This window comes from Ambystoma mexicanum, chromosome 3q, assembly GCF_040938575.1.
Source record: "Ambystoma mexicanum isolate Mex_15411 chromosome 3q, UKY_AmexF1_1, whole genome shotgun sequence".
Classification (NCBI taxonomy): Eukaryota; Metazoa; Chordata; class Amphibia; order Caudata; family Ambystomatidae; genus Ambystoma; species Ambystoma mexicanum.
In genome coordinates, this window is record NC_090926.1 from 996,361,327 (window position 1) to 996,383,796 (window position 22,470).

Here is a 22,470-nt window from a genome sequence, read left to right on the forward strand (position 1 = left end):
GTTACAATCTGTTAATGTTTTACAACCTCTTTACATGGTCTACCTGGACATTACTGTCTCTCCCCACTGCTTCCCAATCCATTTGTCAATCTGACAATAATGGCGGCTAATTCAACATGGGTACAGTCCACAAGGCAGATAAGTGACTGGAAGTGACCACAAGGAGACATGTGGAACTACGTAAAAAACCTAAATATATAACCTCTCTTTTGTATCTTCCTGTCAATTCCCTACATTGTCCAGTGTCTAGCAATGCATTACAATGTATACCTATTGTCTCCAAGCATATTTCAGCTTCCCCCAATGTACTCCTGTCTTTCCCATGTTTCTCCCAACCCAAAACAATGCTGCCTTTACCCAGTATCCACCAACTCAAGATTGCTTCCCTCAGCAATGGTTGCCTGCTTTCTTCTGCATACTCACCGGTTTCACTTTTGGGACCCATGTGTACTGCCTCCGTGGGACACGCACTGGTGGGGCATAGGCAGAGTAGCATTGGTTCTTTTGCAAGTCGATCCCTGATACCCTGCTGTCCACACTGGAAGATTCTGCCAAGGACCAGGCAGCAGCTATCGTGGCTAAATTCTGAAGATTGAAGGACAATAGTTCTTCTTGGTCAGCTAAATTGGGGGAAAAGAAGTAAAGATCTGGTAAGTACATGTAGTTATTTTATGTGTGACAGTTAAGTTGAGAAGAGAGAACAACCATTCAATGTGCTTTAACATTGTTCTTCACTTTCACATTATGCGCATGCCACTATTGTTTTCAAATAATCACAAAGGGAACAACACAGATTTTCAAGAGGTAACGTGCCACTCATATGCAAAACTAGAAGCAGCTATGGGGAGCTCTAGGAGTGACAGCAAAATCGATGGCAAGGTAAGCAAGAGAAAGCCCTTGGATTTTGGCAAGCTGCTTTCGAGAGAGCTCAAGCTTGCCCTTGAGGAAAGCCTGCTCGGTCCTCAATTTTCCTCTGTATTCTCGCACAGGTGAAGTGGAAAAGATACTCACCTCGGAAATCGGACAATGTGAGATCTATGATTCCAGTCCAGCAGGCCTTAATTATATTAGCAACATGTTCTTGTTTTTTGCAGTTTCAAAAATGGGAAAGTTGAAATGCTGCCTGTTTGTACCATATGCTGAGTTAAGTGGCCATGAAGTATTTATCCCATGCAGCATTCGGGAATCGTATCATATTGTATTGTAATTGTCATTTGTATACCACCATTCAGCATTGGTATGGTCTCAACACGCTGTAGGTAGCACGCCCCCGGGGGACTAAAGTCCAGGTGTGGGAAATTCATCAGAGGAGTTATTAGAATGCATGTGTGTATTTTAGCCATTATGAAGGCAGGTAGGGGTCATGAAGGTAGGTAGGGGTCGCCAAGTCCCTGCTAGCAGCCCATGTCGAGCTGGCAGAAGCCAACAGCCCATACCTAGGAATGACAGAACGACTATTAAAGAAACTTCAGCCAAAATGCTGTGGCCAGACTCCTGCTCCTGCTCAAACTACCATGAAGAGAACACATTAATCCAGCGCTGAAATTGCTACACTGGCTACCATTAAAACAGCGAATAAAGTTCAAAACAATGCACATTACGCACAGAACAATTCACGGCCAGGGAGCAGAGTTCCTAAGGGAGAAAATAACCATCTACCATCCGCCAAGACCACTCAGATCAAGCAGCGACACTCGCTTAGAACCAAAACCATACAATAAAAGAAAATTTGGAGGATCATCATTCGTTCACCCAGCAGCAATAACATGGAATGAACTACCAAAAAACATATGCAACACAAGGGACAATTTGGAATTCAGGAAACTACTCAAAACCTGGCTCTTTGCTCCAGAAGAAACGACTAGGAAATATGAACCCAATGGAAACAAGAATCCTAAGGATTAGCCCATGATCCTAACTTAATCTCCTCTAACCAGAGGACGGGGGAGGACACCCCAACAACCCATGTCTAGATACAGCTAGCCTGCAAAGGAAACTCAGGTAGGTAAGAACCCCCCCAAGGGATGGCGAGGGAGTGACCAGAAACCCCTAACCCAAACATCACCAACCTAGGGCGGGGAACACGCCTGCATCAGCCAGGTAGACACACCACTAGAGTAACACAGAGGAAAACTGCCACCCCTAAACATGCCTGCCAACTAGGTGGACAATCTACAATGTCAAACACCCAGGACATTCATATATGCTGAACACAGAACACAGGAAAACCTGCTTACCAACTCTAAAACCTCAACCTTCCGCATACACTTTCCATTCAGAAACTCACACAAGCACAACTCTGCACAGCATTCCGTAACACACTTCACCACACTGCAACAACAGACTAACAACACATACCTTGGCACAACAGCACATGGGAAGTTGCACCGACCTGGAAACTGCACCTAAGCTCAGCGAACGGTGCAAACCGAACAGAATCCGCCAACAGGACACCACATCTCTCACTTTCCTATTCCCGCTACACCCTACTAACCCCTCCACAGTATTTGCCCACCACCACCGTAATTACAAATCTGTGATCCGAAAGGCCAAAAAAGCCTATTATAACAAAAGGATGCTGAACTGCCGTATTGGCAGCAAAGAGCTCCAACAGGATAATCACAGAATTCCTGAACCCATCCTGCACCGCAGTACCCACTGCCTCCCCTCAAACACTCTGCAACTTCCTCTCTGAAAATGACCACAAAACAGCCCTAGACAGGACGGCCACCGTCAACGCCAAACTCTCCAACCTGTCCGCCCACACAAGAGCCGCTCTACAAGAATCAACCCTCCTCCCTCCAGAGAACTTTTCGTTCTGCTCTTTCAACCCTATTGCGAGCAAGGTGTTCGTCAAACTAATACCCGTCAGCCGACCCTCCGGATCCTCCCTCGACCCTTGTCCTGCCTCTCTCCTCAAAGAAATCTTCACCTCCACTTGTGCAGGAGAACTGGCAACTTCCCAGAACCCTTCAATGTGCACATGTAAAACTTCTCGAACCTCTCTTACCAATCAACTACAGGCCCATTTCCAACACACAATTCTTGGCAAAGCACATTGACCGCACTGCATACTAGCTCAATGGTTTCGTGGAATCAAACAATCTCCTAGACCCGTGCATCCAACAAAGCGACTTGTTCGTCTACCTTTTTTCCTGGGCACCATCGTGGATGATGGGGGCAATCGTGAAGATACTGGTACCAGTGATCATGTTCGTGCTGGTGATCTTCAGCACCTGCCAACTGGGACTTCGATGCTTTACTAAAGCACTGCCTAGCAGTACGATGATGATGTTTTCAATTGGGGTATATGGGGCACGTCATGGGACAATCGACATTGCAGCACAAACAGATGACCCTGATAAGGCCTGCATGGTTAAACTAGAACAGCGCCTCCACCCCCCAGGTACCATCACAACTCCTCCACCTGACCCCGAAAACTATGTAGAACACTGGGTCGATTTAGCAGGGGATGGGGAGTGTATATATATGACATGCCCCTCAGAGCAGTACACACAAGCAGGAGAAAGCTTATGGTCTCTGTGAAAAGCTAAGAGGTTGGAGAGGGAAAAAATAGAGGAGGAGGAAAGGAAAAAGCTTGCATGGCAGTTCGTTAATATTGGATTAACGCAAAGGGGGTATGTTGGGAAGTAGGAGAGATCGTCCCAGGCCGCCAAGAGGATCCGAACGAGGCAGAGGCCTAACAGTGCAGTGTAGGGGCTTGGGAAGGTAGCAGGGGGCAGGAGGGTGTCAATACAAGCTGAGCTGTAGTAGATTATGTAACTGGGAGTAGATCGTACTAGAAAATAGAAGACCATTTTAGGAGATAAGCACCCATCTTGAAATTGAGGCCTGGCATTGCGTTGCAGCCAGGGCAGTAGGCCCAAGCGCGCAATATAGAAACGTGTGTGTGAACACAGGAGTGGGTTACAGTCTGGGCAGCAGTGAGGAAGAACCATAATCCATGGGGATTCATAAACCTCTCATCGTCTCATACTAACAGCACATGAAACTCTGAAGGTATGCGCCCTACAAGGCCATGAGGGGGCTTAGAGCTCCCTGCAAGTAGCTATCCCACGAGAAGGAGGGCACAAGCCTCTGAGCTACCCCAGCCCAGACTCTAAATTATAGTATCCAGATGCCCCTGTCCCAAGACTCCAACATTCCAGAGTCAGGTCAGTGCAGAACAATGACCATAAAGTTGTTAGATTGTTTATCTATCCAAAAGATCATAGCAGAAAGCCCTAGACCCTGTGATTTGTGTTGCATGGTACCAGGGAGGGAATGTAACAAATGCAAGTCCAGGGTGGGAAGAACTGGAACAGCGCTACCACATCTGGGATTAATCTGGGGTTTGTAAGATAGTGTGACCTCAAATGTAGCCTCCGTGCCCATGCCTGCAGTACCAGGTGCACATTAGGCCACAGATAGAGGTTGCAATGTTTTCTGTATTTCTAATTGGCAATTAAACAACTTGACGCCCTGTGACTTGTGAAGAAGCCGCCATCGCGAAGAAGATGAACGGGTGAAGCTGGGACCAATGTCCTGGCATCCCTTATGGAGCAGGGCGTATATGTATAGGGTCGCCTCAACCAACTACAAGCATTTGAAAACTATGTAAATGATGTCATTGATGATGCTGCATGCCTTTATAATCTGCTACTCATGCAGGTTTTGTCAGAGGGTTCCATGGCAGCAGAGTTCTTTGCTATCGCATACTTTTTTATGAGAATAAACCTTGCTCTCCTTGCAAGAGGTGTGCTGGGCCTTTTCCCCTAGTGGGGTGCATTTTTTCTGGTGTGAGCATTGAGGGGTTTCTCTACACAAGGGTAATTTCATTGGTAAAATGGACTAAACCATCCTACTTTGGCATCAGTCCACTCATTGACTTTGCTGGTTGCGTACTTTAATTGGTGGTGGAACTATTCCTGCTTTCAATGACACAAGGACATTGTAAAGCTAGTTTGGCACTATAGTGCTGGAGGTTGATGAAAATATGTATAGTCATCCACCAATTAGAAATCCCTATTCAATTAACCAAAAACGGAAAATTATGCCATACTTATACATTTTTTGTTTGTACAGAGCGCTACACGCCCATGGGCCTCAGAGCGCACACAAAGGAACAGACAAATGTAGAGTCAGGCAGGAGGAGAGAGCAAGTGATAGAAATAAATTGAATCCAGAGAGTTAAAGAAAAAGGTCTTGGGGTGCCCTCACTTCAAAGCTGGTGCCTCCAAACTTCTCTAGGCGATGGCAGGATTGAATTAAGGTTGGAATTATTGGAGCTCAAGATTCTTGAAGGCTGTGAACGAGAGATTAATTTTTCCTGGAATTGAGATGTGGTAGAATGTAAACATTTAAAGGCAAGAGACAGAATCTTATATCTCACTCCTTCCCTGACAGGCAACCAGTGAAGTTATTTTCTAAAATCGGAAACATGGTCACCCTTAGCGAGTCCAAAAACAGCCCTAACAGTGCCATTCCCTGTATTCTGCAGACGCTTAAGATTAGCTTTAGAGGTGCCTATAAGTAGGCTGTTACAGTAGCCCAGGCGAGAGTTAATTATAGTGGCAAGAAGAAAGCGATTTTTTATAATAAGATAAGGACTCATCTGGTGGAGAGGTTTGGTGACATTTCCACAATAGGAGCGAACATTGGAGACATATTTTTGCATGGATAACTCAGAATCCAGAGTGACCCCCAACGTTTTTACAGTTTTAGTAACAGCGATTTGATTATGCATGATGATGAAATGAGAAAATGTAGCATCAATTCTCTTAAAACAGGTTCCTGGGTCAAATATGATAAGCTCAGTTTTACTGTAATTCAGGGCCAATGAGTTATGGGCCATCCAGTTCTGCATCTCTTTATAAAGATTATTCACAGTTTTAGAGTCAATGTCGCAAATGGCGGTCAATTCAAAGAGGACCTCAGTGTCATCAGCATAATTAGCAAACTGGACCCCTAGGACATCAATAAGATCAAGAAGTAGTCTGATATAAATATTAAATAGAATAGGAGTCAGGCAGGAGCCCTGCGGCACACCACATGAAGAAAGAAAATGAAGGGCTTCAGCTTTCAAAGCTGTCACCCTAGAGGTTCTAGGACCTAGAAAGGAAGTGAACCAGTCGGCTGCCTTCTCTGAGCAATTGACAATGTTCTTTAATCTTTCACGTAACAAGTCGTGATCGATCAGGTCAAAAGCTGCAGAGAGGTCCAGCAACATGAGTAACGCGGGGTGACCTTTTTCAGTGATCCCTGAAATGTTAGACTTGAAGTTCAGTAAGAGGATCTCAGTCCCATGTTGAGCCCTGAAGCCAAACTGATGGATGCCCAAGAGTGTATTCTCCTCCAAAATATTTTGCAATTGTAAATATTCCACTTTGTCAATAATCTTTGTTAGGTAAGGATATTAGTAATGGGCCAATAGTGTTTAGCAATAGCAGGATCCAAGGACATATTTTTCAATAAGGGAGTAAGCCATGCGTTCTTCAGTGAGGCTGGCACCATACCTTCCGAGAAAGACGTGTTAGTCACCATGGTAATCCATAGGATAAAGGTGTCCAGGGAGTCTTTCTGGATGTTAGTAGGGCAGGGATCACCAGCACAGGTAGTGGGCTTAAGGCCCCTAATGATGTCACAGACCTCAGGTTCAGAGCAACCTGGAAATTCAATTACGGGAATGGGAGGCAGAACAGGGGATTTAGTACAGGTATTAGATAAAGATGTTTTTATGTCATTGGTTAAGTGAAGACGCTGGTTAGCAATGTTGGCCTGATGGCTAGATGTTTTAGCCAGGAATTCATCTTGAATACTCTTGACATCAGGTAGTGTCTTTGATAATCGGCAGAAAAAGTGAGGTATTGTTATCAAATTCCTTAAGGATTTTAAACAGTTAATTGGGAGAAGATTTAGCTTTGTCAATACGCAGATTGTAGTTTTCTTCCTTGACTTTAATAATGGCATTCTTATCTGCATGAAGGGCGGCTTTATATTTATTCAGGGTGGAAGTGTCCGAGTTTTTACGACACTCACGTTCCATGGCCCTTTTAGTTTTTCTGGCTTGCATGATGTTAATGTTAATGTATGTACTTGTTACGCGCCGAAAGCCTACAGGCATCAGGGCATGGTAAGACAACCACACGGACAGCAGCACAGAAATCTTCTAAAAAGAAAACCAACAAATAGGAGGGAAAGCTAGTTAAATGAACAGGAATGTCTTCAGCTTTTTCCAGAAGGTGAGGGCATTCTATTATAGCCACAATTCCAGCAGGAAATAGTTCCACAAATGTGCTAACACAGGGAAAGAGCGTCCATTTCCCCTAGCAAGTTTTATTTTCGGACATGCCAACAGTATTGCCTCTGTGGATTGGGTGATTCTGACCGATTGTCGAACTGAGATGCCTTCTTTTAGGTACAAAGCAGCTTGACCAAACAAACATCCGTGAGTAATGAGATTTATTTTTAACTGAATTTTTGCTTCCATCGGTAGCCAATGAAACTCCCTTCTATGTTCTGATATGGGGTCTATCCTAGGTATACTTATTACAATTCTTGTTGCATCATTTTGCAGTATCTGAAGTCTCTTCATACAGCCTTTTCCGGCGCCTCCCAATAAAGCATTACAGTAGTCCAGCCTCAGTAAGATTTACGAACCAGTGTCCCACAATTTCCAGGGGATACATAAGCCTTCATCAGGCATAGGAGCCTTAAAAGATATTGAGGGTTCTTAATTATATTAGTAACTTGGGCGTCAGCATTGAGTGCTGAGTCACGCCAAGAGTCTTCACCTGGTTCACCACTTTCATCATATGTTGAGCAATGTTGAAGCTTGAGAACTGTGCAACCAATTTGGCCCACGATTTTACAGAACCGAAAATCAACAATTCAGTCTTGGGTCTATTTAGGCAAAAACCATTCCTAGTCATCCAGGATTTGATGGAATCGTAGATGAAGGAAATGCGCTCAGCATCTTTCTCATAGTTACCACTCAGCTCCAGAAGGAGCTGAGTGTCGTCTGCGTAATTCGTGAAATTGAAATTCTCCTCTCAATAATTTCTTTCAATTGTCTTCCATTTGTCTCTATTTGTCTGAGTTTGTGTTTTGTCCCAGGTCCTCTCTGCTCTTCTCTTCTCTTGTTTACTTATTTATTGGTCACTTATTAGGCACTTATACAATTAGCAAAGCTGCTTCAAAGAGACCCCAGGGCTGAACAGGGTGGGGGCAGGGGAGATAGACAATGAATTACAGCAAGGATAAATGATTGCATTAATAGTACAAACAAATCTTTAGAGTAGAGGGAAGGGGAGACAAACCTACTATGTCTTGTGAGTGTTCAGAACGTGCAAGTGTAGAGGGGGAGAGGGGTGAGGAATAAGGTGCTCTGATGCTCATGGAAAATTGCTCAGGGCAAGTGCTGAGAGGAGAGAAATGTAAGTGCAATCATCAATGAATGGGTAAGCCAAGTAAGTGCAGTAGAAAGAAAGACAGTGGCTGAGATGAGAAATTGTGGGGAAAGGGGGAGATCAAGGCTGCGAGGACACATAAGGGCCCTTATTGTTTGAGGGCAGAGAGAGTCAGAGTGTACCATTTGTGACTATTATCTCTATCTCTGCCCACTCGAAGTTTAAAAGGAGCAACCTTATTCAACATCTTTGTTAATTTCACGCTGTAACTTTTTCACCAATGATCATAGCGAGTCAGAGTCGGAGGAGTCCCAGAGATCCCCAAGACAACGTCCTAGATCTATTTAACTTATGTTATAGAAGTTCATACTTTTGACTTTTTTTCACTGCATTTTCTTTAGGCTAATCCATAGTAGGAAGGGTAAGCCCAAATGTAATAATGTAGTGGTCTGACCATACACAAGGTTGAATATGGTGAATATGTGCTAATTAATGGACACCTTTTTGGTGGCCACACAATCTAGCGTATTGCCAAGTATTTCCCAGCCACCTGTTAAAGTCACCCAAGACTACAACCGGAGTATTAGGTTTATTATAAGATGATAGGATGGACAACAACTCTTCATAGAAAAGCGGCGTCTCTTTAGGGAGTCGGGACAAGAGAATAAAGTTTAAGCAATCGTTTGGAGAGGGAGTCATTTTTAAATGGATGATTTCAGACTCCTCACAGGCAATGGGCTTTTGAAACATACCCAGCGCCATTCTTGCAATGATGGCCACTTCACTACCCCTCCCGGTTTCTCCATTTGACCATAAAACTTGCACCCATCTGGTGTAGCTAAGTCAATGTTAGGCCCACTTGAGTCCTTCATCCAGGTCTCTGTGACACACATTACATCTATTTGCTGTTCTAGGATGTATTCCCGAACGTCTATGGCATGCCTCTCTAGAGACTGTGTGCCTCATTACGACCCTTGCGGTCCCGTAATGAAGGGTGCCGGTAGGGGACCTGTTTTTCTGGGGCCAAGATATCAAGAAGCCTAGATGGCACTAGTAAAGTGGTCGACCAGGTTTGAAGTATAGTCAAAAGGTTCTTTGGTATTAAGCTTATTTGACACCAGCACAGATAAGTCATCGGGCAATATGTTTTACAAATCCCGACAGATAGTCTTGCGCCTGGGATTACTATTCATTTTAAGAGGAGCGGGAGGCAATGTGAACTCAGAATTTACAAAGAAATGATCCAACCAAGGACAGGGATGAGATTGGATATAAGTGTTATAAATGATGCGGGTCAGGATCCAGTCTAGGGTCCATCCACCCAGATGTCTAGGGGTTTTGAACAGCTGAGAGAACCCAAGGACTTCCACAGCTGACAGCAAAGATCCCGCCTTAGTGTAAGTGGGGTGATAAGCCCATAGGTTAAAGTCACCCAATAAATTAACTGGGAATTGGGTTTCATAAGGTTATTAAGCATGACAAGCAATTGTTTTTCAATGAGAGGCAGAGTCTGAGGATGTCTATAAACTAAAAGCATGGTAATAGACACATAATTAGTAATTTTCTATTTAAGAGTAAGATTTTCGAAGTCATCCATATACGGTGCCTGAACCATTTCCTTTACAAAGTCCTTATCAAAAAGGGCCACTCCACCTCCTCTTTTTTCAGTACGTTTAGCCTGAAAAGGTTTATAGCCTACTGCGGTGGAATTATCAGCAGAAATATGGGCTGCTTTATGCAGCCATGTTTCAGTGACTGTATAAAGATCAAGATTATGCTTGTCAATATAGTCTGCTATTTCAGGACCATGTAAACAGGCAGAGCGAGTATTCAGAAGGGAGATAGATAACAACCCCTGGGAAGGGCTTGAACCGTGATTTAGTTTCGATGTAATAATAGCTTCAGTGGGTGGTGTCATAATAGATCCAGAAGAAGGAATTGTGCCGAAGGATGTAGATTGTGTGCCTCCCTCTTTGATAGAGACAGAGCATGGCATGATTTTGGTGACTGTTTGTATGGTTCCATTACTAGAGCTAGGTATTTTTAGGGCGAGATCTCTGGAGACATGCAGCTTAATAAGGAGGTGATCAAGTCCAAAAGTTAGATATTTATTAAGTATAGCAGCATGCTTCGCCTGATACCGAGTATTCATGACTGGGGGCATTGCGGGTTCAGTGGTAGACATAGTATCACTTTTATGTGATGCTTGGTCATTGTCAACTTGTCCAATCTATCTTAGCAGAATGTCATTAATAAATGTCTTATTCTCACCAAACACAGAGCCTGTATTAATACACTTCACCTACTGTTCTGAAAGACGCATTAGCTCTAGCTACTGCCAGAAAGATCAAGCTCTCTTTAGCTCGACTGAAAAAGACTGGTGGGCAGACAAGAACATGGGATCCAGAGCATTTATTCCAGAAAACCAGTGTGTCAAATTGCTCAACAGAAGCTTAAAGCAGAACTCTTCCACTGTGGGGCACGCCCCCCCTCCCCAGAGATGCGCGGTTGCATCTTGGGGGTGAGCGGGGGGGCCTTTGGTGAGAGTTCTGCATTAAATGTTTGTTTAAAAAAAAGAAACAAATCTTTTCTTTTTTTTTAGATTGGTGGAAATGGGCAGGGGGTCGGACTGGACCATAAAACTGTCTCAGGCACCAATGGAAAAGTAGCCCATTGTTGCAAACGGATATTATTCCTTTAGTCACAGACTGTTTGAATAGTAGCCAAGGGGGTGTTTTTTGTTACACTGTAAGCAGATTGTGAAACTTAAAGAATATTTATTCAGCAACAGTGGTCAAAACTACTAGCTGCATAGTGAAGTAACTCAAGAAACTGGCCCACATTGGCCAGAAAAGTGCGCTACACTATCATTTTGCATTTTGGGTATGGCACTGCCCTATTGCCCTATAGGCCAGTACGAGCCTGGCAACTCATCCATAATGGGCGAGTGGGCGTCCACCCAGTGGCCCCCTCACCCATTATGGAGAAGCCAAGGAGCCAGCCCAGTGAAACACTGAGCACTCCCTCAGCTGCTTTTTCTAGCTGAGGGAGTGCTCCTGGGCTGGCTGAATCAAGAACATTCTCCTTCAAGATGCAAAGGGGACATATGCCCAGCTACCTTTATCAAAGATTGTTCAGAAGCCCTAGTCCCGTTCATCACAAAATTCAGTAACGCCTCTTTCACCTCAACTCTGGTCCCGGCCAGTTTAAAAGAGTCCTGGGTCCCCCCATCACTGAAAAAATCCCTGCTCAACCCCTCAGCACCAAACAACTACCACTGTATCACAACAATACCATTCTTGCTAAAGATTTTGGATAGGGCAGCCTACAAACAAGTTCAACTATACCTTGAAACCAATCCCATCCTAGGGATGCATCGATCAGGTTTCCGGCCAATTCACGGCACGGAATCTGCATTACTGGATCTGAAAACCAACTCGACCCATTCAGCGATGAGGGAAACCAGCACTACTCCTCCTACTCGATCTATCGTCCGCCTTCGAACTATTAGACCATAAAACACTGTGCCAGCACCTCGCAGCCTCAGCCAACTTCTCCCATCAAGCGGCATCATGGATAGCCTCCTTTCTTGAAGGTAGATCCATGAGAGTCTTCTCAGACATTGCGAGTGTCCCACCTATCCCCATTCCTTGCGGCAGTCATCAAAGTTCCTGCGTCTCCCCGCCCTCTATAATATTTCCATCAAACCTTTATTCAACCTCCTGGATGTCATTGGTATATCCTACACTAATAATGCTGACGGCACACAAATCCTCCTCGCCTGTCAGGCTCCTATGATGAAGACTCCCTCACCATCAACAAAATGTACTCTACAATCCAGGCTTGGATGGCCACTAACTACCTGTGCCTGAATGACAAGATGGAGATCCTGTTGGTAGGTTCTCCAGCTAAGCTGAAGAAACCTAGCCCCCAATTCACCCCCTTCACGATAGATGTGACTCAGATCCACATCTCAGCCTCAGTAAAAACATTGGGTGTCCACCTGGATGCCTCCCTCTTTCTCACCAAACAAGTGAATGCGGTTGCTTCCTTGGCAGCACACATTGCCAAGTTCATCAACGCAGCCAGACAGTTCCTAACTCCAGATAGCTGTCTATCGCCCAAGCAATTATTAGCGCGACCTTGGATTACTGTAATGTCCTCTTTGCCAGGACTCCAAACGGAACATCAACAAACTACAGGTAATCCAAAACAATGCCCTCTGAGCAGAGCTGAACATCCCGAAAAGAGAGCACATCTCAACCACTAGGAAAAAGGCTCACCGGCTAGCAAATCGGGAAAAGATTTTTACACTTAAATGCATAATGAATACGGCCACACAATACCTGTCTCAGAAAACTGCCAGAACCAAGACTACCAGACGGGTAAGATCTATTCATACCCATCGCCTGGCACTACCAAAAGTGAAAAGAGCCAGTGGAAGTGGGGTTAGCGTCCCCACAGTGGCTGTGAACCACTGGAACACATGACTATTTGCCTAATAGGGCCCCTGGTGTCAATCTCTACACCTAGAACTGAGTAAATGTATTTGTTTTTGTAAATAACTTGCATAGATGCTTACTAGGTTTTGTATGTTTTTGGCGGGTAATGAACTGCCGGAGGTAGCTGATTTACTGTGCAACTGGTTCGTAACAGCACCATGGTGCTCTTGGGGTTAAGCGCTTTACAAATGAAATAAATAAATAAACATTTGCCGCACAGGTTTTTAAACACAACAGAATCTAACACCATATTTTGTTTTAGGGGTAGATCAGGGAATCCTTAGTCTTTGAGTAGATATTTCTTTGTCGTGCTTTTTTCACAATAGAGATTAAGTTATCTTCACTCTTTTTCTTTTATTCAGAGCCCTTACATCTCCATTTGTTTTCTAAGGAGTGGTTTTAAGATGTTCTAAGTTTAAGTTGCGTGTGACTCTGGCCAGGTGTTACTTTCCAGGAACATGCTGTATATTATAGGGGCGGACATTTCATTGCATCCTTAATCCAGAATTTGAGGTATTCCAACTGTTTTGAGTACTTAAAATAAACTGTTGGTTCCATGTCTTAAAAAATCGATGCAAGACTGCCTATATGTTTTTGCCTCGATGAAAGTAAAAAAAAATGATCGGCTGCCCTCTCTGACCGTCATGGGAAATATGCACGCATGTCATGGGGAAGAATCACTAGCCGGGCGCGCGAGGGGATCTTTGTGTGAGGAGCGTAGTGTGTGGAGGAGGGACATCTAGCCTCAGAAGCATTCTCGTCTGTCAAAAGAGCCAAGTGCAGTCAACGGTGGATCCTACATTTATTCTGTGACCGTGGCCATGTGGAGTCTCTGGATATATCCATATCCAGCCTGTAGGAAGAGCACCACTGAGTAGTCACGTTCTTTTTGTGACATGTGCATCACTTCGTCTTTGGTAGAAGTCACGTTTGCAGAAGGAGCCACACCCGGCAGGTGGTTCGATAAGTACTCCTAATAGGTTTATAGTGATAGCATCGAACGCAAAAGCCTCGAAAAAAATGCATCGAATAAATGCATTTTTTTTTCAATTTTGTTTATGGGGGGGGGGGGGGTCCCTCTCACCCAACCCCTGTTTTTTTACCCCTTAAAACCCATTATAATAAAAAAAAACTTTACCTACAAAAAAATGCATTTTTTCGAAGCTTTTGCATTCGATGCTTTGTATTGCATTTGATGGAATCACTGGATACCTTCCTATGCTGAAGGAGCAAGGGGAGACTGTACAAAGGGGGTGCGTGCCGTGTGGGGACCCACCGCCAGGCTGTGTGACAGGTGCAATGTCCCTCCCTTTGTGGGAGGTGTAAAGGAAACCACACTGGTGAGAGCTACACCCAGGTTATGGGAGGTATCACATTTACCCAGTCTGTGAGAAGACCCACTATACAGAGCAATCATCATATCAAAACACTTCCAAAAAAAGAACCAAAAGAGAAAATCAAAAACAAAAGTGGGACGTTTTGCATGTTCCCGTGAAAAACACTGTTGACAGAGAAAAGTATTTTTGATGTTTCACAATTTTTATCATGTAAACGAAACTACCTCATCATTTTTCATACTAAACACTACATGGCACTCCAAAGCCTAGACAGACAGGATAAAGCCCCGCGCGTCGCCTCAATCACATGTGCATGGCTGCCATATGAAATCGTGAAAAAAAACAATCGTATTGACAGCAGGGTCTTAAACAGCGTGGGAGATGCACGGAAGAAAGTGTGGTTGGTGGGGGAATCGAAAAGGAAAGCACCCCCTTTTCCCGCAGACGTTTCGCTCACCAGAGCTAGGCGGGCCCAGTCACATTCTTTGGGCAGGGAAACAACAAAATACAAGCCTTGATGGAAATTAATTTTACAAAAGCATTGTTTTTCTCTGCGTAAGCAGACAATGTTGGCAGACCAAGCAAAAAAATATTTTTTTCATCACTTGGAAAAACAGAAACCGAGAACCACTTTCTAAAAATAGGAACGAACTACAATAAACAGTTGTACTTAGTTTAACACTTGCCCCACATGCGAGTTAAATTTAGACTTTTTATGAAGCGCGATTTCCGTTCATTCTCCTCTCTCGCCCTGAGGCAAGAGCCTCTCGGGAATTCGGAACATTTGTAACTGACTGGTAGTGTTATGGAGGAGTTACAATCCAGGCATGTCATTGGCTGCCCCCGAAATGGCGGAAGGCCGTGGCAGAGCCCCCACCCAGGCCCAGGCCCTAAGGCCTTTCACACCTGGTGGTAGAACGTTCTTCCCTCTGACCAATGATGGAACTGGCGGGAGATGACAAGGAGATGTAGGGCAAATCCTTTTCAAAGCAGCAGAAGAGTCACTGATGAGTGACACAAAACCTCATCCCTTGCTACATCCATATTTAATATGTTACTTGGTAGGTTACGTGTGGCGGTAGAGATGACACCAGCAACACATGTCATCTCGAACTGTTTTGAATAGCAAAAGCAGCATTAGAGGTGTACCTCCCCTACTTTTGCAGCGTCAAGATTAGGAGTATACCTCTCCTAGCAGTGCAGCATCAGAGTCTTGAGCCCACCCCCAGCCTTGCAGTGTCCATATTAGAAGTGCACTGACCAATGGCGTAACATAACATTTAGGGGCCACACTGCGAGCCAACCTCATGACCCCCTCACCACCAAACTCCTCAACAAAGCACAGGACGTGCCACACGCCCGGCTTCCTGCACCACCACGCATGCACAATGCTCATGATGGTCATGCTGCTGGTACGGCCATGCGCACGCTGCACTAGGTGAAAAGTGTAAGCATGAATCCTTCACCTAGAGTCGAAACAAGAGGTGCTGCCCCTGGCACACACAAGTGGCCCCTAGCAGCCAAATGCACCAGCCTCCAGTGGCGGCTGGGAAATGTTTTAATTGGTGCGACATAAAAATTTGCCATAAGAATGCGAGTGACTAAGACCAGCGAGGGAGCCCAAACGAACGTAAGGGGTTGGGAGGGAGAGGTGTCCCCCTCCCCCTGGAAACATTGTTTTGACTAACAGGTTAAAATGGTGCATTATATAGCACACTTTCTGGGAAAAATTGTGTAAAAAGCCAGTCAGTTTGCAATGGGTTTTGAAGGGTAACTCATCCAAAAATCTAATAGCTGCAGGTCACAAAGAGTGCATAGGAGCATTTCCCAACACATTTTCACACATACTGTGCCCATACATTTCCATCTGGCTGAACCAATACATGTCAGTATTACCATATAACAGCATACTCATGTTTGCTTTGTGCATAATGCCAGTACTGATGCCAGTACTCTTACTATAAGAAAACATGTCCAAGCTGGTTCTGCCAATATACGCCAGGACCCCCACATACGAACATACTCCTGTTGGCTTTGCCAGTAAAAATGCCATGTCTCGAAAAGAAAAAATGTTCAAACTGGCTTCAATATAGGCCAGTCTAGACACATACACATATATCATGCCACAGCCTCTCTCCGCCTTGAGACAGAGCACCTTAAGTTCCGGAAACTCCTCAAGAACTTCCTCTTCTCTTCTTCTTTCTCTCTTCCTCTCCTCTGCTAACCTCCTCTTTCTTTCTCTCCTGCCTCACTACTTCTGTTCAGTTTTTGCTGACTGGTCGCATAGTTCATCTCCAGATCCTCACAGGTCCCAGACTCCCCCGCCAGTCTTTGCACATGCTTCCGGACCTCTGCACTAGGGGTAACCTCTCTGCACTTAACCCAGGGCCCTGCTGGACTGGACACACTTGTCCTCCGACCCCTCGCACTTCGGTCTGTACACTTGCATGCCCTGAATTTACTAGGCTAGTAAGTTCTGTCCCATCCACTCTTTGTCTCCCCTCCCTAGTTGGCTGCGCTTGAAACACTTCATGCACTTGGACTCAGAGAAATGCCGTTAGGCCTAATATGCTAGTTACTTTTTTGTTAGATCATTAGGAAACCTCAAGGCCTAACAATGACTACTGTATTCCCTTGCTCCCTTCCCGCCTTGAAGGACTTTGAAGCACTTCACTTGTGTATAAGCTTTGTACAAATAAACAATTACAATTACAGTAAAAACTGGCTAGACTGGCTGCACCAAAATGCCATTTTCTTTCCACATAACACTTCTCATGCTTGCGTTATCAAAGATACCCAGTAAAAAATGGCATGTCACAGTAAGCACAGGCTAGACTGGCTGCCCCATAATGACAGCCAAGGAATAACACTCATCAAGTTGGCATTGCCCAAATATGCCAGTAAAACATGTCATGTCATTTAAAGGCAACAACACTGCTAGCCGTTGCATCGGACGCCCATTATGCCCTCACAATCATACCCATTCAGCCACTAGACACTGGCTCATACACCTTCTCTGATGCGCTTCCACACCATTATCACTGCATTTCCCACACACTCAACCAGAACATTCACAGACACATTCATACCTCATTCACCCACCAGTCAGTCACCCATACACCTTCTCTCAGTCACATTCACTCACGCGCATCCAAAACATTCACACCCACAGACTGCATTACACATGCACTCGCACCTATACATACACACCATTCACATGTAAGCGCATGTAATCGCATATATATATATATATATATATATATATATATATATATATATATATATATATATATGATACATTACTCACTGTAATCGTATTTCTGATGCTTGTATCTGCTTAAGATTCACATGCTGTGCATAAGCCAACATCTAGTGGAAGTTGCAGAGTATTACAGTTTGTTTTTCAAAACTCAAAAAGGGGCGTCAAACTAGGGCGTGCCAGTAATACTATCCCTAGTGTGACGTCCACTGTACCCATGATCCCTCACGCGTGTAGGACCCTCAGATTGTATTTTTTCTGACATGAGGTAGCATGAGGAGTAGCGTGAGTACAGAGTATCCAAGCAGATAAGATAGATAAGACTACAAGCATCCATGCGCCTTCTCTCAGTGGGGAGGAAGGCGGGCGCATGTGAATCTAAGCAGATACAAGCATCAGAAATACGATTACGGTGAGTAATGTATCCCTTCTGAGGCTTGTGGAATCTGCTTAGATCACATGCTGTGCAAAGATTATCGAGCAATGTTAGAAGAAGGAGGTGGGATGTGAGAAGGGTCATGAGAGAACACATTTCTTAGAACCGCTTGTCCCACTTGAGTATCTGTCTTGGAATGAGTGTCAATGCAGTAGTGCTGAGTAAAAGTGTGAGTAGAGCTCCATGTAGCTGTTTTGCAAATGGTGTCAAGGGGTACATTTGCAATGAAAGCCAGAGTGGCCCCCGCACCTCTTGTAGAGTGGGCCTTTGGCGTAAAAGGCAGTGTTTTTTCTGAAAGGGAGTAACACAGCTGGATACATTTGACTATCCATTTAGAGATGGTACCTTTAGAGACGCAATCTCCTCTGCCTGTAGCTACGGAGACGAACAGTTGATCCCTTTCTTAGCGGTCTAGTCTTGTCTACGTAGTAGAGGACCGCTCTTCTCACATCTAGTGTGTGTAGTTTCACCTCAGCAGAGCTTTTGGGTTCTTGGAAAAAGGCTGGTAGCTCAATGGACTGGTTAACATGGAATTTAGAAATAAACTTAGGTGAAAACCTAGGGTGAGTTTGTAGAACCAGTGTATCCTTATGGACAGTAAAGAAAGGATCCTGCACTGACAGATATTGAATTTCACTGACCCTTCTTATGGATGTAATGGCTACTAAGAAGGCAGTTTTATAAGTCAGGTGTTTGAGACTAGCTTTATGCATGGGTTCAAAAGGGGGGCCCATGGGTTTAGCAAGCACCACATTAAGGTCCCACCCTGGTAGTGGGTTAGAAATTGGAGGGTGGAGTCTCTTCACCCCTTCCATAAAGGCTTTGAAAACTGGCACTTTCCACCATGGCATTTTGTTATGTGAGGTGGTGTGGGCTGACAGCGCCGCCAGGTGTACCTTTAATGAATTAAATACCAATCCTGCGTGCAGTGGAGCATGTAGGTGACAATATTGGAAGGGGTGCAATCAATTGGGTTGATTTGTTTATTCTGGCACCAAATAACAAATCTTTTCCATTTATCAAAATAACAGTGCCTTGTATTAGGTTTTCTTGATTCCTTTAAGATATCCATACATCTATGGGGTAAAGTGAGATGGCCGAACTCTATGACTTCAGGAGCCATGCTGCCAAGTTCAACGAGTTTGGTTGAGGATGCACTGTTTGTCCTTCATGCTCGGAGAGTAGGTTGTACCAGCACGGGAGTCTGATCGGGGCGCACATTGCCAATCTGCGTAGGTGTGGAAACCATGGTTGTCTCACCCACATAGGAGCAACTAGAATGAGCGTCATCGATTCCCTGTGTATCTTGTTGACCACCTTCCTCATCAGAGGGATTGGTGAAAAAGCGTAGGCGAACATCCCTGACCAATTCATCCAGAGTGTTCCCCTAGGAGCCTGGCTGGGGGAACCTGGATGCGAATTTTGGGCCTAGTCTGTTTTCGCTTGTGGCAAATATATAGTGGGGAAACCCCACTGAGAGAAGAGATCTCCTACGACTTCTTCATGTAGACGCCATTCGTGTTCTTCTGGGAGGAGATCTCTGCTCAAAGAGTTTGCTGGTGAATTGAGATCCCCTGGAAGATGTTGAGATGACAGGTAAATGTTCCGTTTGAGTGCCCATATCCAAATTTTCTGGGCAAGCCTGGACAGATTTGGCGAACGAGTGCCCCCTTGTTTGTTTATGTAAAACATTGCCGTTGTGATGTCTGTTAGGATCTGCACTGACAGGATGGATAGGTGGGGTTCGAACGCCCAAAGCGCTCTGAGGAGTGCCAGAAGTTATAGCAGGTTGATGTGATTCTGAGCCACTGTGTGAGACCAGAGATCCTGACATGTGTGGTGAAGGAGGTGTGCTCCCCACCCTGACAGGGACACGTCTGTCATGACTATGGCCTGTATGTCTGGATCGCAAAAAGGGTTTCCCCTTTGAAAGATGCTCTCTTGTCCACCAGCAAAGACTCTGTGCTAGTGTTGGCGAAACGACCACTAGATCGTCCCACTGACCACTTGCCTGGGACCACTGTTTCGCAAACCATTCCTGCATGGGTCGCATGCGCTGGTACCCCTTATCTGGCGACCGGACTGATATTGAGGAATTTGCAGTAACAGATTCTGAATTCTTTCCTCTGATGGAAAGGCCAACCCCTCTTTGGTGTCTAGGACAGCTCCTAGGAACTGTTTGGAGGTGCTTGGCACCAGGCTTGATTTTGTCTCGTTAATTGAGAAGCCCAATTGGAAGAGGAGGTTGATTGTTCTTTGAATGTTGGATCTGGAAATTACGGGGGTTTCCCCTGTGATGAGCCAGTCATCCAGGTAAGGGTACACTGGGATTGCCTCCCTGCGTTAGGTGCGCCACCACCACCGCCAGTACCTTGGTGAATACCCTTGGAGCTGAGACTATACCGAAGGGCAGCACCTTGAACTGGTAGTGCTGGCTCTCTACCTTGAAACACAAGAATCTTCTGTGCACTGGGAGCATGTAAATATGAAAACAAGCATCTTTCATATCCAATGTTGCCATGTAATCTCATCATTTTAGCAGGGGGATTACTTCCTGGAGTGTAGTCTTGCAAAATTTTTGTGGCTTGACATACTTGTTTGCAGGGCGTAAGTCTAATACTGGGTGCATTGTTAGATCTTTTTTGGCACAAGGAAGTAAGTTGAATAAATACCCTTGTTTTCCTGGTTGCCCGGGACAAGTTCTATTGCGTCCATTGCAAGAAGAGTGACGATCTCCTCGAGGAGGATTATTTGGTGCTCCAAGGAGTGTATTTTCTGTTTTGGAGGATGGTCGCGGGGGCGTTGAAGTAGTTCTATACAGTATCCCACGGACACTGTGGACAGCACCCATCTGTACGAAGTGATCCCTTCCCATGCGTGGGTGAAGATGGAATTGCGCCCCCCTACTGGGGATGCATGGGAAGGGACCCAGAGCGGAACGTCACTGTTGTTTGTTGAGAGGCGTAGCGCCTCTACCTGGCTGCCTCTACGGAATCAGAGCTCAAGGAATAAGCCCAGGAAGCAGCAAAGTTTTCCATACATTTTTCTGTTATGCAACTCACCAAGTATATCAGCAAATGTGGAATGTCGGGATGGATATGATGGGATTTATGTTCAAGCCCAAAAATCCCCAATATGATGTTACATTTTGGTTTACCTCAGATGTCCTAGAGCTGACCTAGGTTGATGTAGTCGAGCACCCAACACACACCTTTCAGGTGGGGTGTGGGGCAACAGAAACACAGTCTAGCAATATACTGTTATAGTAGAGGGCTGTCAATCACAAGGCATTTAGTTATAAGTACTTTTGTCAACTGCTTACCTCAGTAAGAATGCAACTAAATTAACTTTGTGCATAAGTAACTTCAAAACCGTCTCTATTGTTGGAGGAAAGGTGGTTCAGAGTGCATCCCTGGGCTTACCAGTGATAGGTTCCATCCTTTGACGCTTGAAAATGTTTGTTTGAGCTCATAATTAAGGATAAGACCAGTGCTTTTCTATTGTCCAATGCTGTTCTATTGGAAAATACCCAGTAGCTTCCATCCATTCTCAGGAGTTTATCACCAAGGCCAAACAGGCCCCAGACACCAATACTTTTCAATATCCTATGTTATTCAATGGCCCAAGAGAGTCCTGGAGTTTCAGTGTTTGTACATTTCAGAAAAGCTGTATCTGTTTCCACCATCTGATAATCTCTTGTTTCCAGAGTCCAACAGCTGGTGGTTCAATTCAAAATGTCTAATAACTTGTGTCTGTTTTCTAGTGTTTCCGATCGCAGCCAAATGACTGATTTTCAATGGCGCAATATTCTCCTATGAGCCAGAGGAGTTTTGTCTATTTTTGCCCTGTGATAGTCTCTAGTTCGGCCAAGGACTTTAACTTCTGGTCATGAAGTCTGTAGAATCCCAGAAGGAAGGCAACCATCAACTAATACATGAAGAATGAAAACAAAGTGTCTGCTGCTTGGCAGTATTTGTGGCTAACCCCGGACCAGAAGAACCACGGTTCTGGTGCTACGGTTAGTGCAATGAAGAACCCACGTCTCTGTACCTCTTGAGGAAACAACCTTTCTTTCTTAGCTCCTGCCTTTATGTTTAGTTTTACTATGAGAAATGCAAAGTCCAGTCTCTGCCCGGCTACCCTTTGCATCATGTCCTCAGTGTCCTTGCCTCGCTACCTCCATTTAGTGATAAAACACTGCAGGCTTGTCTGAGGTCTTGGAGGAGTGACGAATCAAGAGAATTCGTCTCTTCTCCCCAAGAGAGAGGGAGCTCCTTCCTATGAGGCTAGGAAAATAAATGCCAGAATATTACAGACAAGATGTCCCTATAATCTTAATATTCTATACATTGGGATGAGTAGGTTAAATAATGGACACCCGATATACAAAGACAAGAGAGGCAGAGTCAGCACCAGCCGACCAGCCTGTCAGTTTGAACGTTGCTTGAAGCAGGAACACGAGAGAACAAAAGAGAGATGAAACTAAGAAAGAGAGGCTGGAATACCAGACCCAGGGTGCCCGCCAACC

General features: G+C 44.9%; 1 protein-coding gene across 3 annotated transcripts in view; it reads right to left on the minus strand.

Moving 5' to 3' along the window:
* Positions 1 to 22,470, minus strand: part of BAHCC1 (BAH domain and coiled-coil containing 1) — a 683,113-nt gene that overhangs the window by 303,253 nt on the left and 357,390 nt on the right. For all 3 annotated transcript variants that reach the window (XM_069655151.1, XM_069655152.1, XM_069655150.1), the window contains exon 12: positions 424 to 620. In XM_069655151.1, the coding sequence (XP_069511252.1) occupies positions 424 to 620 (197 nt within the window). The remainder of the gene's footprint in view (positions 1 to 423; positions 621 to 22,470) is intronic.